The sequence below is a fragment of the Salvia miltiorrhiza genome, chromosome 4 (assembly GCF_028751815.1).
Source record: "Salvia miltiorrhiza cultivar Shanhuang (shh) chromosome 4, IMPLAD_Smil_shh, whole genome shotgun sequence".
Taxonomy (NCBI): Eukaryota; Viridiplantae; Streptophyta; class Magnoliopsida; order Lamiales; family Lamiaceae; genus Salvia; species Salvia miltiorrhiza.
In genome coordinates, this window is record NC_080390.1 from 26,127,076 (window position 1) to 26,145,954 (window position 18,879).

At 39.1% G+C, this 18,879-nt stretch overlaps 1 protein-coding gene and 1 long non-coding RNA gene across 2 annotated transcripts; both read right to left on the reverse strand.

The window, feature by feature from the left end:
- Positions 1-3,061: 3,061 nt before the first annotated feature.
- LOC131023211 (uncharacterized) lies at positions 3,062-12,845 on the reverse strand. The gene is made up of 3 exons (XM_057952753.1): positions 12,638-12,845; positions 11,310-12,530; positions 3,062-3,666 (listed from the first exon to the last, which is right to left on the reverse strand). Exons 1-3 carry the CDS (start codon positions 12,843-12,845, stop codon positions 3,062-3,064), a joined length of 2,034 nt encoding a protein of 677 aa, XP_057808736.1.
- A 2,293-nt stretch (positions 12,846-15,138) lies between these two features.
- LOC131020010 (uncharacterized) lies at positions 15,139-18,611 on the reverse strand. Its single transcript, XR_009100577.1, has 2 exons — positions 17,618-18,611; positions 15,139-15,441 (listed from the first exon to the last, which is right to left on the reverse strand). It is a non-coding gene; the product is annotated as an uncharacterized LOC131020010 (long non-coding RNA).
- Positions 18,612-18,879: the final 268 nt, after the last annotated feature.

Below are 18,879 nucleotides of genomic sequence, written 5' to 3' on the forward strand. Positions count from 1 at the left end.
TTATTTGTTTGAATTTTATGTTGTTTTTCATTGTTGTGCCTTTAATTTTGGTCGGGCTCTTTGTTTGTTTAGTTTTATTAATAGCCCAAATTTGTTATGGGTGGTTCTATTCATACCCCACATTTTACTCCTTATAACCCCTTTTAAATACTACTTCATCCGTCCCAATATTCAAGTCCCGTATTCCTTTTTGGGTCATCCCAATATTCAAGTCCTCTTTCCTTTTTTGGCAATAATTAGAATACAATTAATAGATTTAATTATCTCTCTCCTTTCACAACCCAACCCACCTGCCCCTCTCTCTCTCATCACTTATCTCTTCTCTCTTCGTCATCTCCCCTCTCTCCTCTTCTTCTTTCACCAACTCCAATCTCCAATCCCTCCACCTTCCACCGCCTCCACCACCTTCCACCTTCCACCGCCTCGCGCCTCGCGCCTCTGCCGCCATCCTCTTGCACCGCCTCCAACGCCACCACTGCAAACCCTAGATTTCCCTCTGCCTCTTCCTCCCCTGCCCCTCTCTCTCTCTCTATCTCTCTCTCTCTCTCAATCATCCCCCCTCTCTCCTCTTGTTCCACCGCCTCCGCCAACTTCACCTTCCATCCGCCTTCTTCCACCGCCTCGCACCTCCGGCGCCTCGCGCCTTCGCCACCATCCTCACGCCTCCGCCACCATCCTCCTGCGCCGCCTCCACCTTCCTCCTGCTCTGCCTCCAATGCCTCCGCCGCCTCGCGCCTCCGCGGGCTCCAACGCCGCCTCTGCCGCAACAGCCGCTGCCCTCGTGCCTCCGCGGGCTCCAACGCCGCCTCTGCCCTCCGCCTCTCGCCCACCACCTGCTCTTCCATTTTTTTGATTTCTCTGTGGTGTTTTGGTGTTCCGGCTCAGAAATTGAAATTAAAGCCCAATGTTTTGGTGTTTTGGGCAGGGTTCGCCTCCGTTTTTTTTATTTCCTGTGGTGTGGTTCAGAAATTGTGGTGGTGCGGTGGTGCACAAGTGGTGGCGCGGCAGTGGCACAGGCGGTGGTGCAGCAGTGTTAATGAGCCTGAGACCCTTAATTAAAGTAACATTAACTTTTTCAAATATACCATTTAACTCTTAATTTTAGTCTCCTAAATACCCGTGCCCAAAAGAAAGGGGACTTGATTAACGGGACGGAGGGAGTATTAACTAGAACACCCACCCGTGTGTTGCACGGCAAGTGCTGCACGTTGAGTGTTATTTTTAAATAATATTCTAAATAAATAAATATGAAAATAAGACATGATATTCATATAAATTAAATTTAATTATAATTAAATGCAAAACAATAGCACACATATTGTCATACATTTTGAAAAACTTCCCTATACACAACATTTGTAGTAGTAGTATCATCATTTCTACCATCTTCAGAAAGCAATATTTTAAGTCCTGCTCGACTTCGTACTCTTGACACTGCAACGTACAATTGGCCATGTGTAAAAACTGGTCTTGGCAAGAATAAACCAACATGAGAAAACGATTGCCCTTGACTTTTGTTGATCGTCATTGCATAAGATACAATCAGGGGGAATTGTCGTCGTTCAAACTTAAATGGCAATCTTGGATCAGCAGGAGTCAATGACATTCTTGGAATCAAAATTTTTGTATTTGCATTATCTCCCGTAAGAATTTGTGCTTCCAAAACATGTTGTCCAAGTCTTGTTATTTTCAATCGAGTTCAATCCATTTGCATGATCAATGTTCCTCAACAACATAATCGGAGTTCCAACCTTCAAATATATTTCGTGATTTGGTACTCCTGAACATTTGATGTTATTCAAGAATTCTGGGGTATGCACTTGTTGTACCAAATCAGTGATTGAATCTGATCTTGAAGTTGAGTCTGAGCTTCTATATAAACGTCCTTCACTTTTGTTCAAAGAAATCATGTACTCCCTCCGTCCCAATAAACTTGTCCCACTTTCCTTTTTGGGTTGTCCCAATAAACTTGTCCCATTTCCTTTTTTAGTAAAAATTAGGGGTCTCATTAAAAATTAATTAAACACATTTTAATTAACTTTGTTAATTAAATCCCTTTTATTTCCTACTATTCCCTATTCCCTACTGCACTCGTCTCTCTCTTTCTCTCTATCTCAGCCACCTCGTTTCCATCCTCCAGAAAACCCTAAAATCGTCAGCCCCATTCGACCGGCGCCGCCACCACTTTCTCCCTCTGTTGGTGGCCGGTGATCGTCGGCTATTGTTGGGCGACGTATTGCATATATTCGGCACCGGCGTCGACCACAGGGCTCTCTCTCTCCACTGGTCGCCTCTTCTCGTTTCTCCCGAAAATCCCAAAGTCGCCGATCGAAATCGACCGGCGCCGAACGTTGGATGCGAGAGGGCGGAAGTGGAGGCGAAGAGGCAAGAGGCGAGAGGCGGAGGCGGTGGCGCCGGAACAGAGCGGGAAAGGGGGAGGCAGATTTACAGAGGCAGATTTACAACGCCTTTAGAGGAGATCTGTAAAGGCAAGGGAAGGGAGATCTGTAAAATCGCTGTGGTTGAAAGCCCATGAGAGGTCGACGGAGCCCTAATCGGCACCGTAGAGGAGCCTCAATGCACCCGCCGCCCTCCCACCTGAATCTGAGCGCCACATTCGGCGCCCTCCCACCTCCATTCACCCGGCGCTGCTTCCCTGTAAATCTGCCTCTGTAAATCTGCCTCCCCCTTTCCCGCTCTGTTCCGGCGCCACCGCCTCCGCCTCTCGCCTCTTCGCCTCCGCCTCTATAAACACTTCTTGAATTTGGGGGAAATGATGTGTGTTAAATTTTTTGGTTGGTTGTTTGAATGATGGTGTTTAGGGGGTGGAGAGAGACAGACGAGGGGAAAGGAAGGATGTCGGCGCCGGCGCCGGCTGCCGGAGTTGAGAGCGACGTCAGCAGCATAATTTTGAAGAATTAATTGTTGCTTTGTTAATAATACTTAAATCAATTAACAATATAATTAAACATGTGGGTCATACAATTTAACCTCTAATACAACTCTCCTTAATACCCGTGCCGAAAAGAAACGGGACAAGTTTACTGGGACGGAGGGAGTATTAATTTACAGATTCAACAGCATTAAGAGTAGGAGCAAGTATTGCTCTCTCTTGTAGATAACTTGTATCTACATTATTGGAACAATCTGATGGATAAATGGTGTTAACTATGTGCTCAATTGGATTTTCAGACCATTTTATCAAAAAATCTGTTCGAATATCAATATTGACATTACCATCATTCGCACTTCCAATTGTTCCATCGCCTATACTCGCAATCCATTTAGAGAACTCTTCCAACTCCACAGCTTCAGCACTGGAGCCCATATTTTGAAGCCTCATATTTTTTTTCAACCGTAAAACCTTGCAATATCTCCAGAGATATGAAGAATTTATTGTTGCAAAAACAATATCTTGCCTACTTCCTTTTGGTATAACAGGTAGTATCTGTCTGAAATCACCCCCGAACACAACTGTCTTTCCTCCAAAAGGGGTGGATGCACTTGACGGATTGACAAACCGCATTATATCTCGTAGACTTCGATCCAATGCTTCAAAACAAAACTTGTGCATCATCGGTGCCTCATCCCAAATAATAAGCTTACACTTAACAATCAATTCTGCAAGTGGAGAACCTTGATTGATGTTGCTGTTGGATTTGTATACTGAAAGCAAGAACGTTTTATGCTTGTATACAATGTTTCCTAAGTTCACTATCTAATCTCCTATCTGATTGTGTTCATGATTGCATATGTATGTTCTTTATCTCTATATAAGTAGATTATATGGTGTGTTGTAGATCACAGAAGACCATATAATTGGAATAACCTTAAGAGATATAATATGATCACAGCCGAAATAACTCTAGGACAAGTTATTGGTTTAGGCTGCAGTATAGATGGAAGTAGTTTGTCTTGGCTACTTGTCTATACTGGTACGTCATTACGTATTGATAGGACCACAGTTTGAGATGTATTCTTCTATCTGACTTAAGTGAAGAATCAAGATCTCGGTGACTTATAAATCTTAATACTAATAAGTATTCAGATATATATGTTAACTCGTATATCACTTTGACTTACTATGGGTGAAGGTTATATACTAACTCGAGTACTCTGTATCTTGGGTGATAGCGGTTAATATATGATATTTGATTATCTGTATTAGTACCCGTATCCGGTATAGGATAATGACATCCCCTTAAGGAGCTCAATAAGGTTTATTACGCTAAACCCTGCAGGTTGATTAAGTTCAGGCGTAATAATAAAGTTTGAGTGGTACTGCTTAAGGAATTATTAAGAGATTAATTAATTTAAGCTGTCAGAGCTCTAATTAATTAATGGATGTCGGATATTTTAAATACGGAGATTTAATAAGTCTAAATACAAGCCCCGACTCATCACCGGCAATAAAGGGGTAAGTCAGTATCGGTTCTCTAGTGGAATGAACTGATATTTATAAATTAATTATGGTCTGGGCTGACCATGGATAAATTAATTTATTTGAGGCCCATCTTTATTCCTTGTATCTGGTCCCTGGGCTGGCCCAATGTCTCCTAGCCCAAGAAGACAGAATTTTCGGCCCTCACATGTAAAGTGGCGCCTCCTCCTCTTTTCTGTATTATTAAATACAGCTGTCAGCTCTCAGGAAAATAGACTGATAAAAAATTAGGGTTTTTGAGAGCAGAGAGAGGCGCAGGAAAACGTGAGGTGATTTCTGTCTTGGGAATTTCCATAGCTCGTTGTCCATCCAACGTTGGGAATTGAGCGGGATACAGTCGAGAAGATCAGAGCTGGAGTCAGATTTTCGCAGGAAACCAAGTTCTGGCAGTCTCCGTAAAACGGCCATAACTTCCTCCACAGAACTCCGATTCAGACGAATCAGGCGGCCAAGGAAAGCTCTTTCGAAGACGAAGAAGTCGTATTTCTGCACAAAATACGATTGGAGGTCGTTTGAGGGGTCAAACGGAGCGTTGAAGTTGGATGACCTGTTCAGCGACAGATTGACGAATTCTTCTGAATTCTTCAGGTATTTCTGAACTCCAACGTGCAGCTGTTAAATTCATAGGAGCATGTTAGGATTAATCGTTGTATGATAAATTGATAATAATCCAAGAAACGATCATCGGGCAAAGCGGAACGTTAATTCAGTTTAATATTCCTTCAATTGGTATCAGAGCCCAGGATTAATTTCTTGGCTCTATTATTAATTTATGTACGATTAATAATGTGCGTTGTTTACTGCTGCTGTTCTTCGTGGTTTGTTGATTCGTGGAATACGTCGTTTTGACGTTGTAATCATTTTTCACCACGAGAAAATCCGTGGTTAGATTAGGTTTTCAATTTGTTTTTGTTTTTCCGTTGTAATCTGTAAAAATTGAAAATCGAGACGAAGACGACGACGAATCAACATCGAATGGACGGAGGTTGGAGAGTCGGAGGCAGGGCGGGCTGTACGCCGGGCTGCTGCTGCACGCCGGGCAGTGCGCCGGGCTGCTGCTGCTGCACGCCGGGAGGCTGCTGCTGCACGCCGGGCAGTGCGCCGGGCTGCTGCTGCTGCGCGCCGGGCTGCTGCTGCCGAGCGCCGGGGCGGCTGCTGTGGGAGGTGGCAGCTGCGTTTTGTCAAACCCTAGGGGGCCCAAACCCTAGTTTTCAAAGACGGGCCTGTTTGAAGCGTTTTGGGCCGAGTTTACGTTTTTGAGCTTTTTCTTTTCTGTTCTTTGTAATAGATTAGAAATATGGGGTTCCACGAATGGGTCACGAAGAACTTTATTGTTTTAATTATGTTCTTTGCATGTCGTGGTTGTTAATCCCTTATGCTCTTTACTTGCTTTTGCTCGTCTTTGCTTGTTAATATTTGTTTATTAATTGCGCTTAGACGAGCATGATAGTAGGTTTATCGTTTTCTTAAGCATGTTTCAGAATTCTGCAAGCATGTTTTACATGTTGCGTTCTAGATGAGCATGTTTAGGATTATGTGTTGAGCATGAACAAGCCTTTTGAAAGAAAAAGACTAAGATGTATTAATAATTTTATAGATGATTAAAAATTATTTGGATTTCCACAAACGGTCTCAAGACAAAGTGATTGAGAATATAAGTAAACGTCCACACAGCGTGGCTTACTTCATATTTGATTTCACAAGTTTGTTAAGTTGAGACTTCTATTAAAAATATTTAAATCCATTTAAGTAGTGGAAGTTATGCGGTAAACGTCCACACAGCGTGGCTTACTGGTATGATTTTCATAAGTACTTTAGATGATGGATTTTAAATAAGATAACTAAGAAATTAAATTGAATGCGACATGGTCCTAGTGAGTATGTCAAGATTCGAGAATTTAATTTCAAAGTTAGATTGTGGTTATTACTTAATAATTTTTATTCTTAAAATTATGTAGACCTCCACATGCGGTCTCTAGACAAAATGATTGGCGATGTGAGTAAACGTCCACACAGCGTGGCTTACTTCATATTTGTTCTTTCATAAGTTTGTCAGATGAGGTTTCTAATAAAAATATTTAAATCCATTGAAGTAGTGGGAGTTATGCAGTAAACGTCCACACAGCGTGGCTTACTTGTGTAATTTTTCACAAGTACTTTGGAGAATGGAATTAAATAAGATAACCAAGAAAATTAAATTGAAAGCGGTATGGTCCTCGTGAGTATGCTAATTTCGAGAATTTAATTTTCAAGGTTAAATTGTGGTCATTGCTTAGATATCATATCAAGTACAATGTACAACTCCCCGAGGAGTCCCTTCTTGATGATGATATGGTCTAGTTAAGGTGCCAACTATTAATTTCCTTTGTCAAAAGGTTAAGTTGACATGGATGGAAATTAAATGACTAGGTGAATAGTCTGGTTGAGGAGTTCGTGTGTAAACGTCCACACAGCGTGGCTTGCACATGGGATTCCTTGAGCGGTTGGAGGTTTCATTAATATTGTTTTATCAAGAGGTTATAATATTATTGTTACGAATTATGTGCTTTATGTTCGTTACTTTCAGATATGTCTATGTCTCCTGTTTCTTTATTCTTGCACAAAGTCTTTTAACCGGTCCACATATATAAAATGGAAACGCAGTTTTTGGATTTTTATCTTTCTCACAAACTAACACAATTTTTGTGTTGCTTACTACTCCACGTTCTATTGGTCCGAATAATGAGTCAACTGATGAGAAAAATGAATTACATAAAAGGTGACATAAGGCGAATAATGTGGCTATATGCTATATTATGAGTATAATGTCACAAACCTTGTAGCTCCAACATCAGGGCATGGACGATGCTATTAGCATCATGCTGAATCTCAAGAAAGTGTTCGGAGAGTTGGACTGAGCTGCTCATTTAAATTTGATGAGAGTAATCTTGTTATTTTTATGAGTGAGCACAACTCAGTGCACGAGCATGTCATGCAAATTTTTTTGATGGACTTGACTTGCTCAGTGGGAGTATCGACGGTGAGGCAAAAGTCGATATTATCCTGAACTTTCTTCCCAAGTCTTTTAATTAAGAACTTCCGCCTCAATGCTGTTATGAGCAAGAAAGATAATACTTCTTTTGAGTTGTTGAATGCTCTAGTTACGGCTAAGGAAGTTGTGGAAAAGAGATGTGCAAGCACTTGTTATTGCCAAAGGAGAGCCATCTTCTTCGTCGAATGACGGGAAGAAGAAGGGTCCAAGGGGCAAGAAAGACAAGGGAAATAGTGGGAGTAGTGGTGTGATAAGATTGGGTATTGGAGATTTCTTCTTTCAATACTCAAGGCAAAGGGTTAAGGTACTTCACTTGCTATAGTAACTGAGACATGTCAGCTCGTTTTCTACTCAGTTATGAGTAGTGGATAACGAGAGAAACTGATTGTTATATCTTGCATGGCTTTTTATAAGCTGACAAGGAAGCTGAGAAGTGATGAGATGATAGTCTTCATAGGCAACGTGACTAGAGTCGCAGTTGTTGCAATTGAAGACCTGTCTTTAAGTCCTGAAGACATGTTTTAGTTTTTTGAGAGTTCCTTATCATGTTCCAAAATTTTGAATAGATTGATCTTATGTCATTTTTTATAGTGGTGTTTCTATCATAAGAAATGACAAAGTTGTCTATTCTGGTTTTTTGAACATCTCTCTTCATACTATAACTTGTCTACAAAATACCTTTATATTGCATTTACATCATCGAACAAAAGAAAGAGAAAAGTTAAGGCTAATCTCTCATGAGGATCTTACACATATATTGATACCCTAGAAATAGGTCACATCTATCTTAATAGGATCCAAAGGCTCGTGTCTAAATAAGTACATTGGATTCAATCCAGGTTGTACTATTTCGAACCTGCGAATCCTGTATAGAAGAAAAGATGGAAACCAGGTCATTCATGACAAAGGGGATAAAGGGCCAATAATGTGTTAGGAATGATCTTTTCTGATTCATTGTCAGTGTTTGGGATTCCAACCCAGTTTACTACACCATGTAATCCCTATATAAAATGGTGTGGTGGAGAGAAGAAATAGGTCACTCTTGAAAAAATATGTCCGATGATGAGTTATGCATCTTTGCAATTAGTCCTAAAGAATCAGAAGGTGGTTATTAGCAATGACACACGATTCTTAGAAGTGGACTATGGGAATAATTACTAATCCAAGTCAGATAGTGTGTTTCAAGAAATTGAAGACATTAGACAGGCGATTCCATCACCCAAGCCAAGTATGCAAGAGTTTTGTACCACAAGACACTGCACGCACTGTTGACACACATGTGCCACCACAGATCCATTGTAGTGGGAGGGTTGTGGGACAACCCGATCGATTTATGTTCTTGGGAGAATCTTTGGATTCAGTCCCTGGTAGTGAATATAAGAGAATCGACCCAGATATCTACTTGGAATTAGTGGAAGACGAGAATGTAGATTATTGGCACACCTCAATGGAGCAATCCATTAAGAATATGGGTGTATACTAGAAAATCTTGCTACCAGGAGGCAGTCATGCCTTAGGTTGTAAGTGAGTATGCAAGATAATGACAGGCCCGAATGAGCAAGGTCGTAGCTTCCGAAGCTAGACTGGTGGCGAAAGGTTATGCCCAGTGTAAGGGTATAGGTTATGATGATATTTTCGCAAGTACCATGCTAAGAACATTCGGATCATTTTACCCATAGCAGCTCACTTAAACCATCGAGGTTACGTGAGGGAGGGAGAGAAACATCTCGTGTCAATCGCTCTCGTGTCATCGGTGATGTGGTTTATCTTGCATTTTATGTAGATAATATCCTCCTAATTGGCGACAATATGGAGCTATTGTCAAGACATAAAGTAATGGTTATCCGAACAGTCTCAGATGAAAGACTAAGGAGGTACAGTATACACCTTTGTGATCAAGGTTATAAGGGATCACTAGAAAAAGATGTTGGGCTTATCTCGAGTGTCTTACATTGATACTGAGAATACTCGTTGTAGTATGAATACCGCCAAGAAAGGATTGCTACCTTTTAGATACGGCGTTCCTTTATCTAAAGACTATGTCTTAAGATGCCTATTAAGGTTGAGGAAATGAAGGCAGTATTCTACGTTTCCGCAGTAGATAGCTTCATGTATGGGTTGCTATGTACGAGATCTTATATTTGCTATGCAGTTAGCATGGTTGTAAGATATCTGTATAGTCCTAGTTAAGGACACTGAACTGTGGTAAATTATATTCTCAAGTCCATGACTAGAGAATAAGGATAGTTTACTAGTTAGACAGTTTAGTTCCTTTTTGGATTATATGATTTCGGATTCCCAGGCTGACCGGAACAAAGAATAATTACCTCGAGCTATGTGTTTTCCTTGGGAGGTAAAACCTTTTGGTTTGACCACTACCTCCAGGGTCTAAGAGTGATTCCTAGTTTGCGTGAGAGCATCACCTTCGTGGTACCTCAAGTGCAGTTGCAAACTCTAAGGAATCCTAGAACCACAAGGGGTCAAACATATGGAGAGTAAGTACCAAGTTATACGATTATTCGTAAATCGAGGTTATGTGCTCAAAGAATAAACTCTCACATATTGGAGAAACCTACTGATCTTTTCACAAAAGGCTTATCGCAAATGGTCATTGAAAGATGGTAATGCGATTGATGCCAGATTGATGCCACCCACTTAGGAAACTTTAAGTATAAGTGGGAGAAGTGTTAGGTGATTGGTAAATAGACGCATTGTATACTAAAAGTTTGCTTTAGTATAAGTGGGAGATTGTTGGATTTGTATACTGAAAGCAAGAACGTTTTATGCTTGTATACAATGTTTCCAAATTACCAATCACCTAACACTTCTCCCACTTATACTTAAAGTTTCCTAAGTGGGTGGCATCAATCTGGCATCAATCGCATTACCATCTTTCAATGACCATTTGCGATAAGCCTTTTGTGAAAAGATCATTAGGTTTCTCCAATATGTGAGAGTTTATTCTTTGAGCACATAACCTCGATTTACGAATAATCGTATAACTTGGTACTTAAAGTCGTATTTCTGCACAAAATACGATTGGAGGTCGTTTGAGGGGTCAAACGGAGCGTTGAAGTTGGCTGACCTGTTCAGCGACAGATTGACGAATTCTTCTGAATTCTTCAGGTATTTCTGAACTCCAACGTGCAGCTGTTAAATTCATAGGAGCATGTTAGGATTAATCGTTGTATGATAAATTGATAATAATCCAAGAAACGATCATCGGGCAAAGCGGAACGTTAATTCAGTTTAATATTCCTTCAGTTGCACATGGAATCCTCATTGACATTTATGAGAATTTTGAATCGTGAATGAGCTGTTCTTCCACCAGGCAACAACAGGGACGCAATTCCACTTGAAGCAACATTTAAAACAATTTCTCCCTTTGACCTTAGAGCTGCTGAAAGAGTGTTCCATATGAATGTTTTTCCCGTACCTCCATACCCATATATGAAAAACATTCCTCCATAATTTGACCGTGTCGCATTAATAACAGTATCATAAACACATCGATGTTCATCGGTAAGCTTAGAAATCAAAGCTTTGTGTTCATCTGTTAATGCTTTTTGGTCATATCTTAGTTCATCACTGATCAATTTATTTTGATCAGTTTCGAAGAATTCAGAACTTGGATAAGGAATGCCTTCAAACTCTCGCAAAGTCCTTCCAAAACTACTCAACAGTTTTTCAATTTTCACAAGTGTATAATTCTTGATTTGATCTTCAGTTAGTTATAGTTTTGCAATTTTAAAAATATATATATAATCCCATAATATAATGTAATTATAAAAAAGAAAACATGTAAAATGATAATATAAAACTCTGTAATGATTTCACCTGGATGATGCAGCATAGTTCTTTGATTGTATAAGATATCATCTGATAAATATATCCAGCATGCATTCCAAACATCTGCTACGCTTCCAAAAGAGTCGGACGACAATAATGTGACGAATAACATTCTTAAAGACTTAGCAGATGCCCAACAACTTGCTTCAACTATACCATCAATGTATTCTCTATCATCATTCAATAATCCCATTGCATAGCAAGCTTCCTTAAATGAACCATATACAATCACATTAACAGTTCTTATGTCCGCATAACATGTAGGTCCACGTACTATGTTGAGTAAACATCTCAAATAATACATTTCTCCACTCCCAGGAGGTAAATAAACAACTCTTCCAATCGAGTACCTTTCTTTTCTTAGTTCCCATGCATTTATTTTCTTTGCGTGCCAAACAAATCGTGTTGGGAATTCTGCATATGTAAGTTTCCTTGCTTCTGGATATATCTTATTTGCCTCAAACCACTTTAAGAACTTGGTTTGTCCAATTGTAGGTTTACTCAAAACCTCATCTAATGTATCCGACTCTGAAAATATTATGTTTTGCTCATTCGGAAGATGAAAACTCAACCTTTCAACGGGAGGATCTTTGTACTGTATTTCAAATCCAAAGATTCGCCATGCAACCTCACATGGTGATATGTATCTGCAATCATAATACATATTCACTTCATCCACATTCTTTTCCATATGTCCATCATCCGTGCTCTTATAGAAAGATGCAGTAACACGATCATTTCCTTTGTTGATATACTTGAACAAATATTTGATCGACCGTGACTGATTGCACCATTCAACATTTATATGTGCTCCATACTTCATTAGAAGATAACGATTGTGCGGAACAACATATCTATTGTCCAAAGGCACACCATTCTTCAGAATTGTTCTCCCATTATTTCTACGCCTATATACTGGATAACCATCTTCATCAACACTCGTTGTCTCAACATATTTTTTGGGAAAATATTTTGTGCAACGACCATTTGCCATGCAAGACGAATTTTTATTTGCTACTCCACATGGACCATGAAGCATGAAATCATGTACAGCTGTATAATACTTTGGATCTAAATCCATGTCCGGTATTTCAGCTGAAATAATTTCGTTGATATTATCTGGTGAAGGATTTCTATCTTCATTCCAAAAGAAGAGCAGAATATGTGCATGTGGAAGTCCTCTTTTTTGAAATTCAATAGTGTATACAACTGTGACAATATAAATATAGAAATATAATAAATTAATTTACGAAATCACATAAATATTAATAAAATAATATAATGCATAAAGTAATAATGTAATCTAAATATAATACCTGCTCTCACAATGCCGAATATTTTCTCTTTACATAGATCATTAATCAAATTATTCAACTTCATTTTGAAAACCCGACAAATAATATCAGGGCGATCTTCCGGTTTCAATCCTCGTTTTTCAACATATCTAACAATCTCAGGCCACTTTGGATTACATGTAAATGTGATGAATAGATTAGGATATCCAATCCATTTACATATAGCCATCGCATCTTGATAATTTTGCACCATGTATCGAGCTCCCCCAACAAAACTTGATGGCAATATCACTCTTTTTCATCTGGTTGCTGGATTTGTTTCACCTCTTATTAGAGCATCTGTGAGGCCTTTATACAAATCAGCCCGCATTTTTTTCTGATTCATGCGTATATACATTAATCTAGATGATTCAATCATAGTGTATGCATCAACCACAAACTGTTGGAATAGACGTTTAGAAGTCAAAATTGTCGTCACATCAGATTCTCTTTCATGCAATCGGAAAGCAAAGTAATCTTTCATAGTAACATTACTGCGAGCATTATTACCATTTGAACTTCCCGGCACATTTAAAGGAATATCTTCACGAAATACATCTTCACCATATGGGAATAACAATGGATACTGCAAACCAAGATACGCTGCATGTAATTCATTAATGCGCTTGAGTTCTCCAGTTTGTGTTTCAACAATTAAATCTCTATCCCCCATCGATTCATCAAAATCACCAACTACTAAAGCAGCCACTTCAGATACGGTTGGTAGATTATATGTTCGAGCATCACCATGTCGTCTACCAATAAGCTTTATCTTGACATCAGATTGACCTTGATCAATAATCTTCTCTTTTGCCATTCTAAATGTCTTCACTAACACATTATTTTCATCCAACATTATCTTCAAATCAGAAACAATTTTAGCATGTAAATTGTTTTTATCACTTTTTTGCCTACACAAATAAAAATAAATAACTTTACATAACTAAAATGAAATAATAATAATAATAATAATAATAATAATATCATTACATACTTCATATAAACATTGTAGTTACCTCACAGACTGCATCCTATTAGCAACTTCATTTTCTGTATTGTAAATATACAGTTGAGCAAATTTTGGTGTAGCACCTTCAGATGGTATCAAACTGCCCATCAAATGATAGTTCTGACCATGCAATCGAAATGTTGGCGGTGAATTGCCAGTATTTAAACTCAAATCAATCTTTCCTCCCATTGATGTAAATGCAAACATACTATTATAAGATCGAATATGATCTCGAAAATGTTTGCTCTTTGCATCTTTTCCATGAAGAAAGTTATGCAACAATGTTGGAGGATGATTAATTTTTGGAAGTTTTACTTTACCACTACGACAACACAATGAGTACGTTGGATTTTCAGTATCGCAAGACTTCCCTTTTCTTTCATCATACCAAAATAATGCATTGCAAAATTCACACTGACAAACTGGATCACCAAGATCGTAGTATTCTGTTAAATTAAATTTAGAATTAATCATTAACCATTAATAATATAAATTATAAGTATACAAATAAAACTAATTAATACCAAAACATTCATCATAATTAAGAAAATTTAGTTACCTGCTTCCGAAGCAACCAAATCTAACAGATAATCCGTGTCATTTGACGCTTCATTTGTTAAATCAATGACTTCTGATCTTCCATCATTTCTTTCATTTTGAGATTGACGTTCATTTGTGCTCGTGCTTGCATAATCCATAAATGAAGAAGATTTTTTGGGACATGGTTCATCATTTGTTAAATCAATGATTTCTGGAATATGTCTACTCCCTCTACAATAATTTTTTTTTTTTTTGAAGCATGCTCCATGTTATCTGCAAAAAAGAAGTAAAAATCAATATGTGGTTTCCTAATTTAAATGTATAAATATATTTAACTATAAAAAATATATAAAAAAAGCTAAATTATTTCTTGGCCTAACGATTTTTCTTTTATTTGTAAAATTTAATATTAAAAATGTAAGTATTATATAATATACGGTAATTTTTTTGCGCGTTAAATACAAAATTTTCCGCTAAAATTGAATGCAACAGGAACAACTGTAATATTTAAAAAAACGTGTCAGTTGTCGAGACTCATTCAAAGTTTTGCCAAAATTGAAATTTGCTTTTTTTAACAATTTAATCCCAACTTGATTATGCCCATAACCGCCGAACGGCAACAAATAATGGATAATATCGAGTATTTTTGAAAATTGTATCCTTGCACCTATTTATTGGCGCCCACTAACCCTTGCACTTTATTAAAATTTGTAGTATTTAAAAATACTAATATTTTAATAACAAATGTCTAGCAGATTCAAAAAAAATTACATAATTAAATATGTATATTATAATTCTGTAATGCGTATCCCATATATAATATATTTGAAAATAAAATGTCACACCCCAATTCTTGAAGGAATAAACTATAACTGGGGTACGACTAAAATCATATAAATGAACAAGGGAAGAACCTTGTGAAATTCAGATAATAGAATAAAAATGTTGGGCAATGCCCTTTGAATGAAGAAAGATAGAAATCAAGTGATACTAATCAATCAACAACATTCAAAGCCTTAGGATCACAAGTTCGGTTTCATGCTTCCGATAACCAACGTTAAATAACATAGAGCTAGAAATTTAGAGTTTAAGCTCGATAAAAACATAATTCAGAATTTAACATAACAGTCTTAAGTTGGAGAAACAAAAGACAAATAAAAGCTAGTGCAATAGCGGAAGACAAAATACGGAGTTGAACCCTAGCCTCAGCTCTGCCCCGTCATCACCAGCCATTAACCTGAAAACATTTGAAAGTAATTTTGGGCTAAGTACTAATGTACTTAGTGGGCTGCAACTTTTAAAGCATTTCATAATCTGAAGAACAGTTTATCCAATCTTACTGACATGTCATAGAAGGTTTTAAAAAGAAATAACTTCTATGCATGTTAAAACATTTTCATATATATATACTTAATTATTTTGCGCGCATTTGCACACTCCATTATGTTACTCGCTGTGATCCCGGACCTCTAGCCACCGACGGATCTCTGTCTCCCGCTGACTTGAACTGAGGGCGTAACCCAGCCAAGTATAATAAACCTCGGAAATTAATCCAGACAGGCCTATCATTTCTATGCTCCGGAACACATCCCGTCGAGCACCCTTATAACGCCTCTGGTTAGTGCCCGATGGAGATCAACCCACCGAGTCAGCTAACAAGTGTACACAATTCTCAAACAACGTGTTAGGTCATAAGAGAACCTCAATTGATTAACTGTACGAGCCTTAAACATGGTAGAGTGCACAAAAATATTTTATTGGATAAACAGTTTATATTTCACGAATATTTAAGCTCATTAGCTCAATCATACATTTGGAAAATAAGCCCACCTGTCTAGGCAAAGCCTGTCGTTTAACCTTCTCTCTGAATCGGAATAACATTGCTAGTCCTCCTGATGCTCAAAGCCTACAAGAAATCTATTCTTAATAGGTCTCCTTGAATTCTAATCTTAAGTCATGGTATAGTGCTTAATATTCTATGATTCACTTAGCCGGGTTTTCAAAATTTAATGAAAACATTTCTCTTGAGTTAAGAACACCAACAATATTCTTACTCATCTTTCTTTAATAATTGGAATTATAATTAAAACCAATTAAATCATGAATATTCTAATTGCAAAATAAAATGCAATTTCATGTCATGCTTAGCATATAATAAGTAAATTTACTTAAAATATGCACATAATAATAATTTAATATTATTATGAAAACTATTCTTTGAATAAATTAATTAAACTAATTAATAGTTCAATTAATTAAAATAGAGCAGCCCAATTAGTTAAATTAATCAAGACAACCCAAAGTTTTAAAATAAAACTGACCCAATTGATATTTAAATAAGGGCCCAACTGAAATTAAAGAAAAATCGGCCCAAGTGAAAATTTAAAACAAAGGCCCAACTCTCAATTAAAATCGGCCCAAGTCAAACCCACCCTCAAGCCCAAACCCAAAACCCAACATCCCATTTCAATCACACGCACACACACATTCAGAAACACACACACACTCACACACACGCACACACGCAGCAGCACCCCCCCTTTCGCCCTCTTCTCTCCTCCGGCGGTAGCGTCGCCGGCCACGCCGCCGCCCCCGACAACCCTCTCCCTCTCCTCTGCTCTCCGATCTCCCTCAAACAAACGCCCATCACTTCCCTCTCTCTCTTCACGTCGGAAGTCCGCCGCCGCGCCGCGGAGAGTCGCCGGAGGCGCAGCAGCGACGAGCCGCCGCCACCAGCTCTCTCTCTCTGACAGTGGCCAAGCACAGCGGCACCTTCTCCCTCTCGATCTCGGTCGACAGCAGCGAGGACCGCCACCGACCATCGCTGAGCCCTCCACCTCCATCGTTTCTCTCTCAAATCTCTCGCTTGTTCACAGATCCGACGGCCGTAGCAGCGGGAGCTAACCACCGCCGTCCGCCGACTCCGACTCTCCTCTTCCTCCGACCGTGGCCGAGCGACAGCGGCAGGGCCGCCGCGCCCTGGCCTCCCTCGGAACTCTCTCTCTCGGCTCACTAGACTGCCCGACCCGACGCCTCACCTCTCTGTCTCCGGCAGACGACGACAACGCCGCCCCTGTCTCCCTCTCTCTCTCACCGTCCTCGGCCCGGCAGCAGTGGCAGAGCCGCCGTGCCGTGCCTCTCTCTATCTCGCAGCCCGACTCTACTCCGGTGACAGCAACCCGTTTCTACACGACAAGGCTCAAGACTCCATTTTTCAAAAACAACAAATCTCTTCTTCTACTTTTCTTTTCTTTTATAAAAATTTGGTATGCTTCATGTATACTCGTATAGAAGTTTGATTAAATAAACACTGTGAATGTATGAATGCGTGTGAATATCTGTTGGGTAGCTGTAAGATTTCATGTATTATTCATGTTTGTGAAATGGAATAAGCAGAGTTCAAAAGATGGAACCTTTTTGAGTTTCAAGTTGCTCAAGTCTGAAATTTCAAGTTGCTTGATCTGAAATGTGTGCTGCCTCTGCACTTGAATCCTTGTGTGAGGAAGAAGTTTGAAGTTGTTGAATGGTGAAAGGCCAATTGAAATGGTGAAATGGTTTCAGCAAAGGTGTGCTGGGAATTTGAAAGTTTCATTAGGCTGGGCGGCTAGTGGGTAGACTGGGCGGGGCTAGTAGGTAGGCTGGGCGGCTATGAGCTAGTGAGTGCTGATTGGATAGCGAAAATCCCCCAGGATTGAAATATCAAAAATGTAATATTCGTCAGGGTTCGCTAAATAGCTTGTGTAAGAGCTTGAATGCCTAATTAAATAAATATGCTATGCATATAATTTAATAACTAAATTTACAAATACTTTTGTAAATCATTTTTGTTGGAATTAAAATAAATTCCTTTTTTTTTTATCCGGCGTGAATCATCTTAATCTAAGTTCAAAGTTATTCTAAACTTAGCTCGAGGAAATGGGGTATTACATCCCTCCCTCCTTAAATAAAAATTTCGTCCCCGAAATTACATACCTTGATAATCTAGCTGGGGATACTTGACTTTCATTGAATCTTCAAGTTCCCATGTGGACTCTTCCATCCCGTGATGGTTCCACTTCACTTTAACGAGAACGATGTTCTTGTTACGTAAAACTTGAACCTTGCGATCAAGTATTTGGACTGGTTTCTCTTCATAACTTAAGTCCTGGGCTAGGACCACTTCATCGTGCTTAATCACATGTTTTGGATCAAACACATATTTTCTTAACTGAGAGACATGAAACACGTTGTGCACGTCTCCAATACTGGGTGGCAATGCCAACCTATAGGCTACAGGGCCTATCTTATCTAGGATCTCAAAAGGTCCGATAAAACGGGGTCGTAACTTGCCCCTCTTTCCGAAACGTATAACTCCCTTTGAGGGAGAAACTTTGAGGAAAACTCGATCCCCAACATTGAATTCTAACTCCGATCGGCGTTTATCGGCATAAGACTTTTGTCTATCTTGAGCTTCTTTGATTCTTTGCTTGATGTGGTCGACCTTCTCAACCATCTGTTGGACGAGTTCAGGACCTAACAACTTTCTCTCGCCCACTTCATCCCAGTAAAGTGGCGATCGACATTTTCGGCCATACAAAGCCTCATATGGAGCCATTCCAATTGTTGCTTGATAACTGTTGTTATAAGCAAATTCTACAAGAGGTAGCAAATCCTCCCAACTTCCACCTTTGTCTGC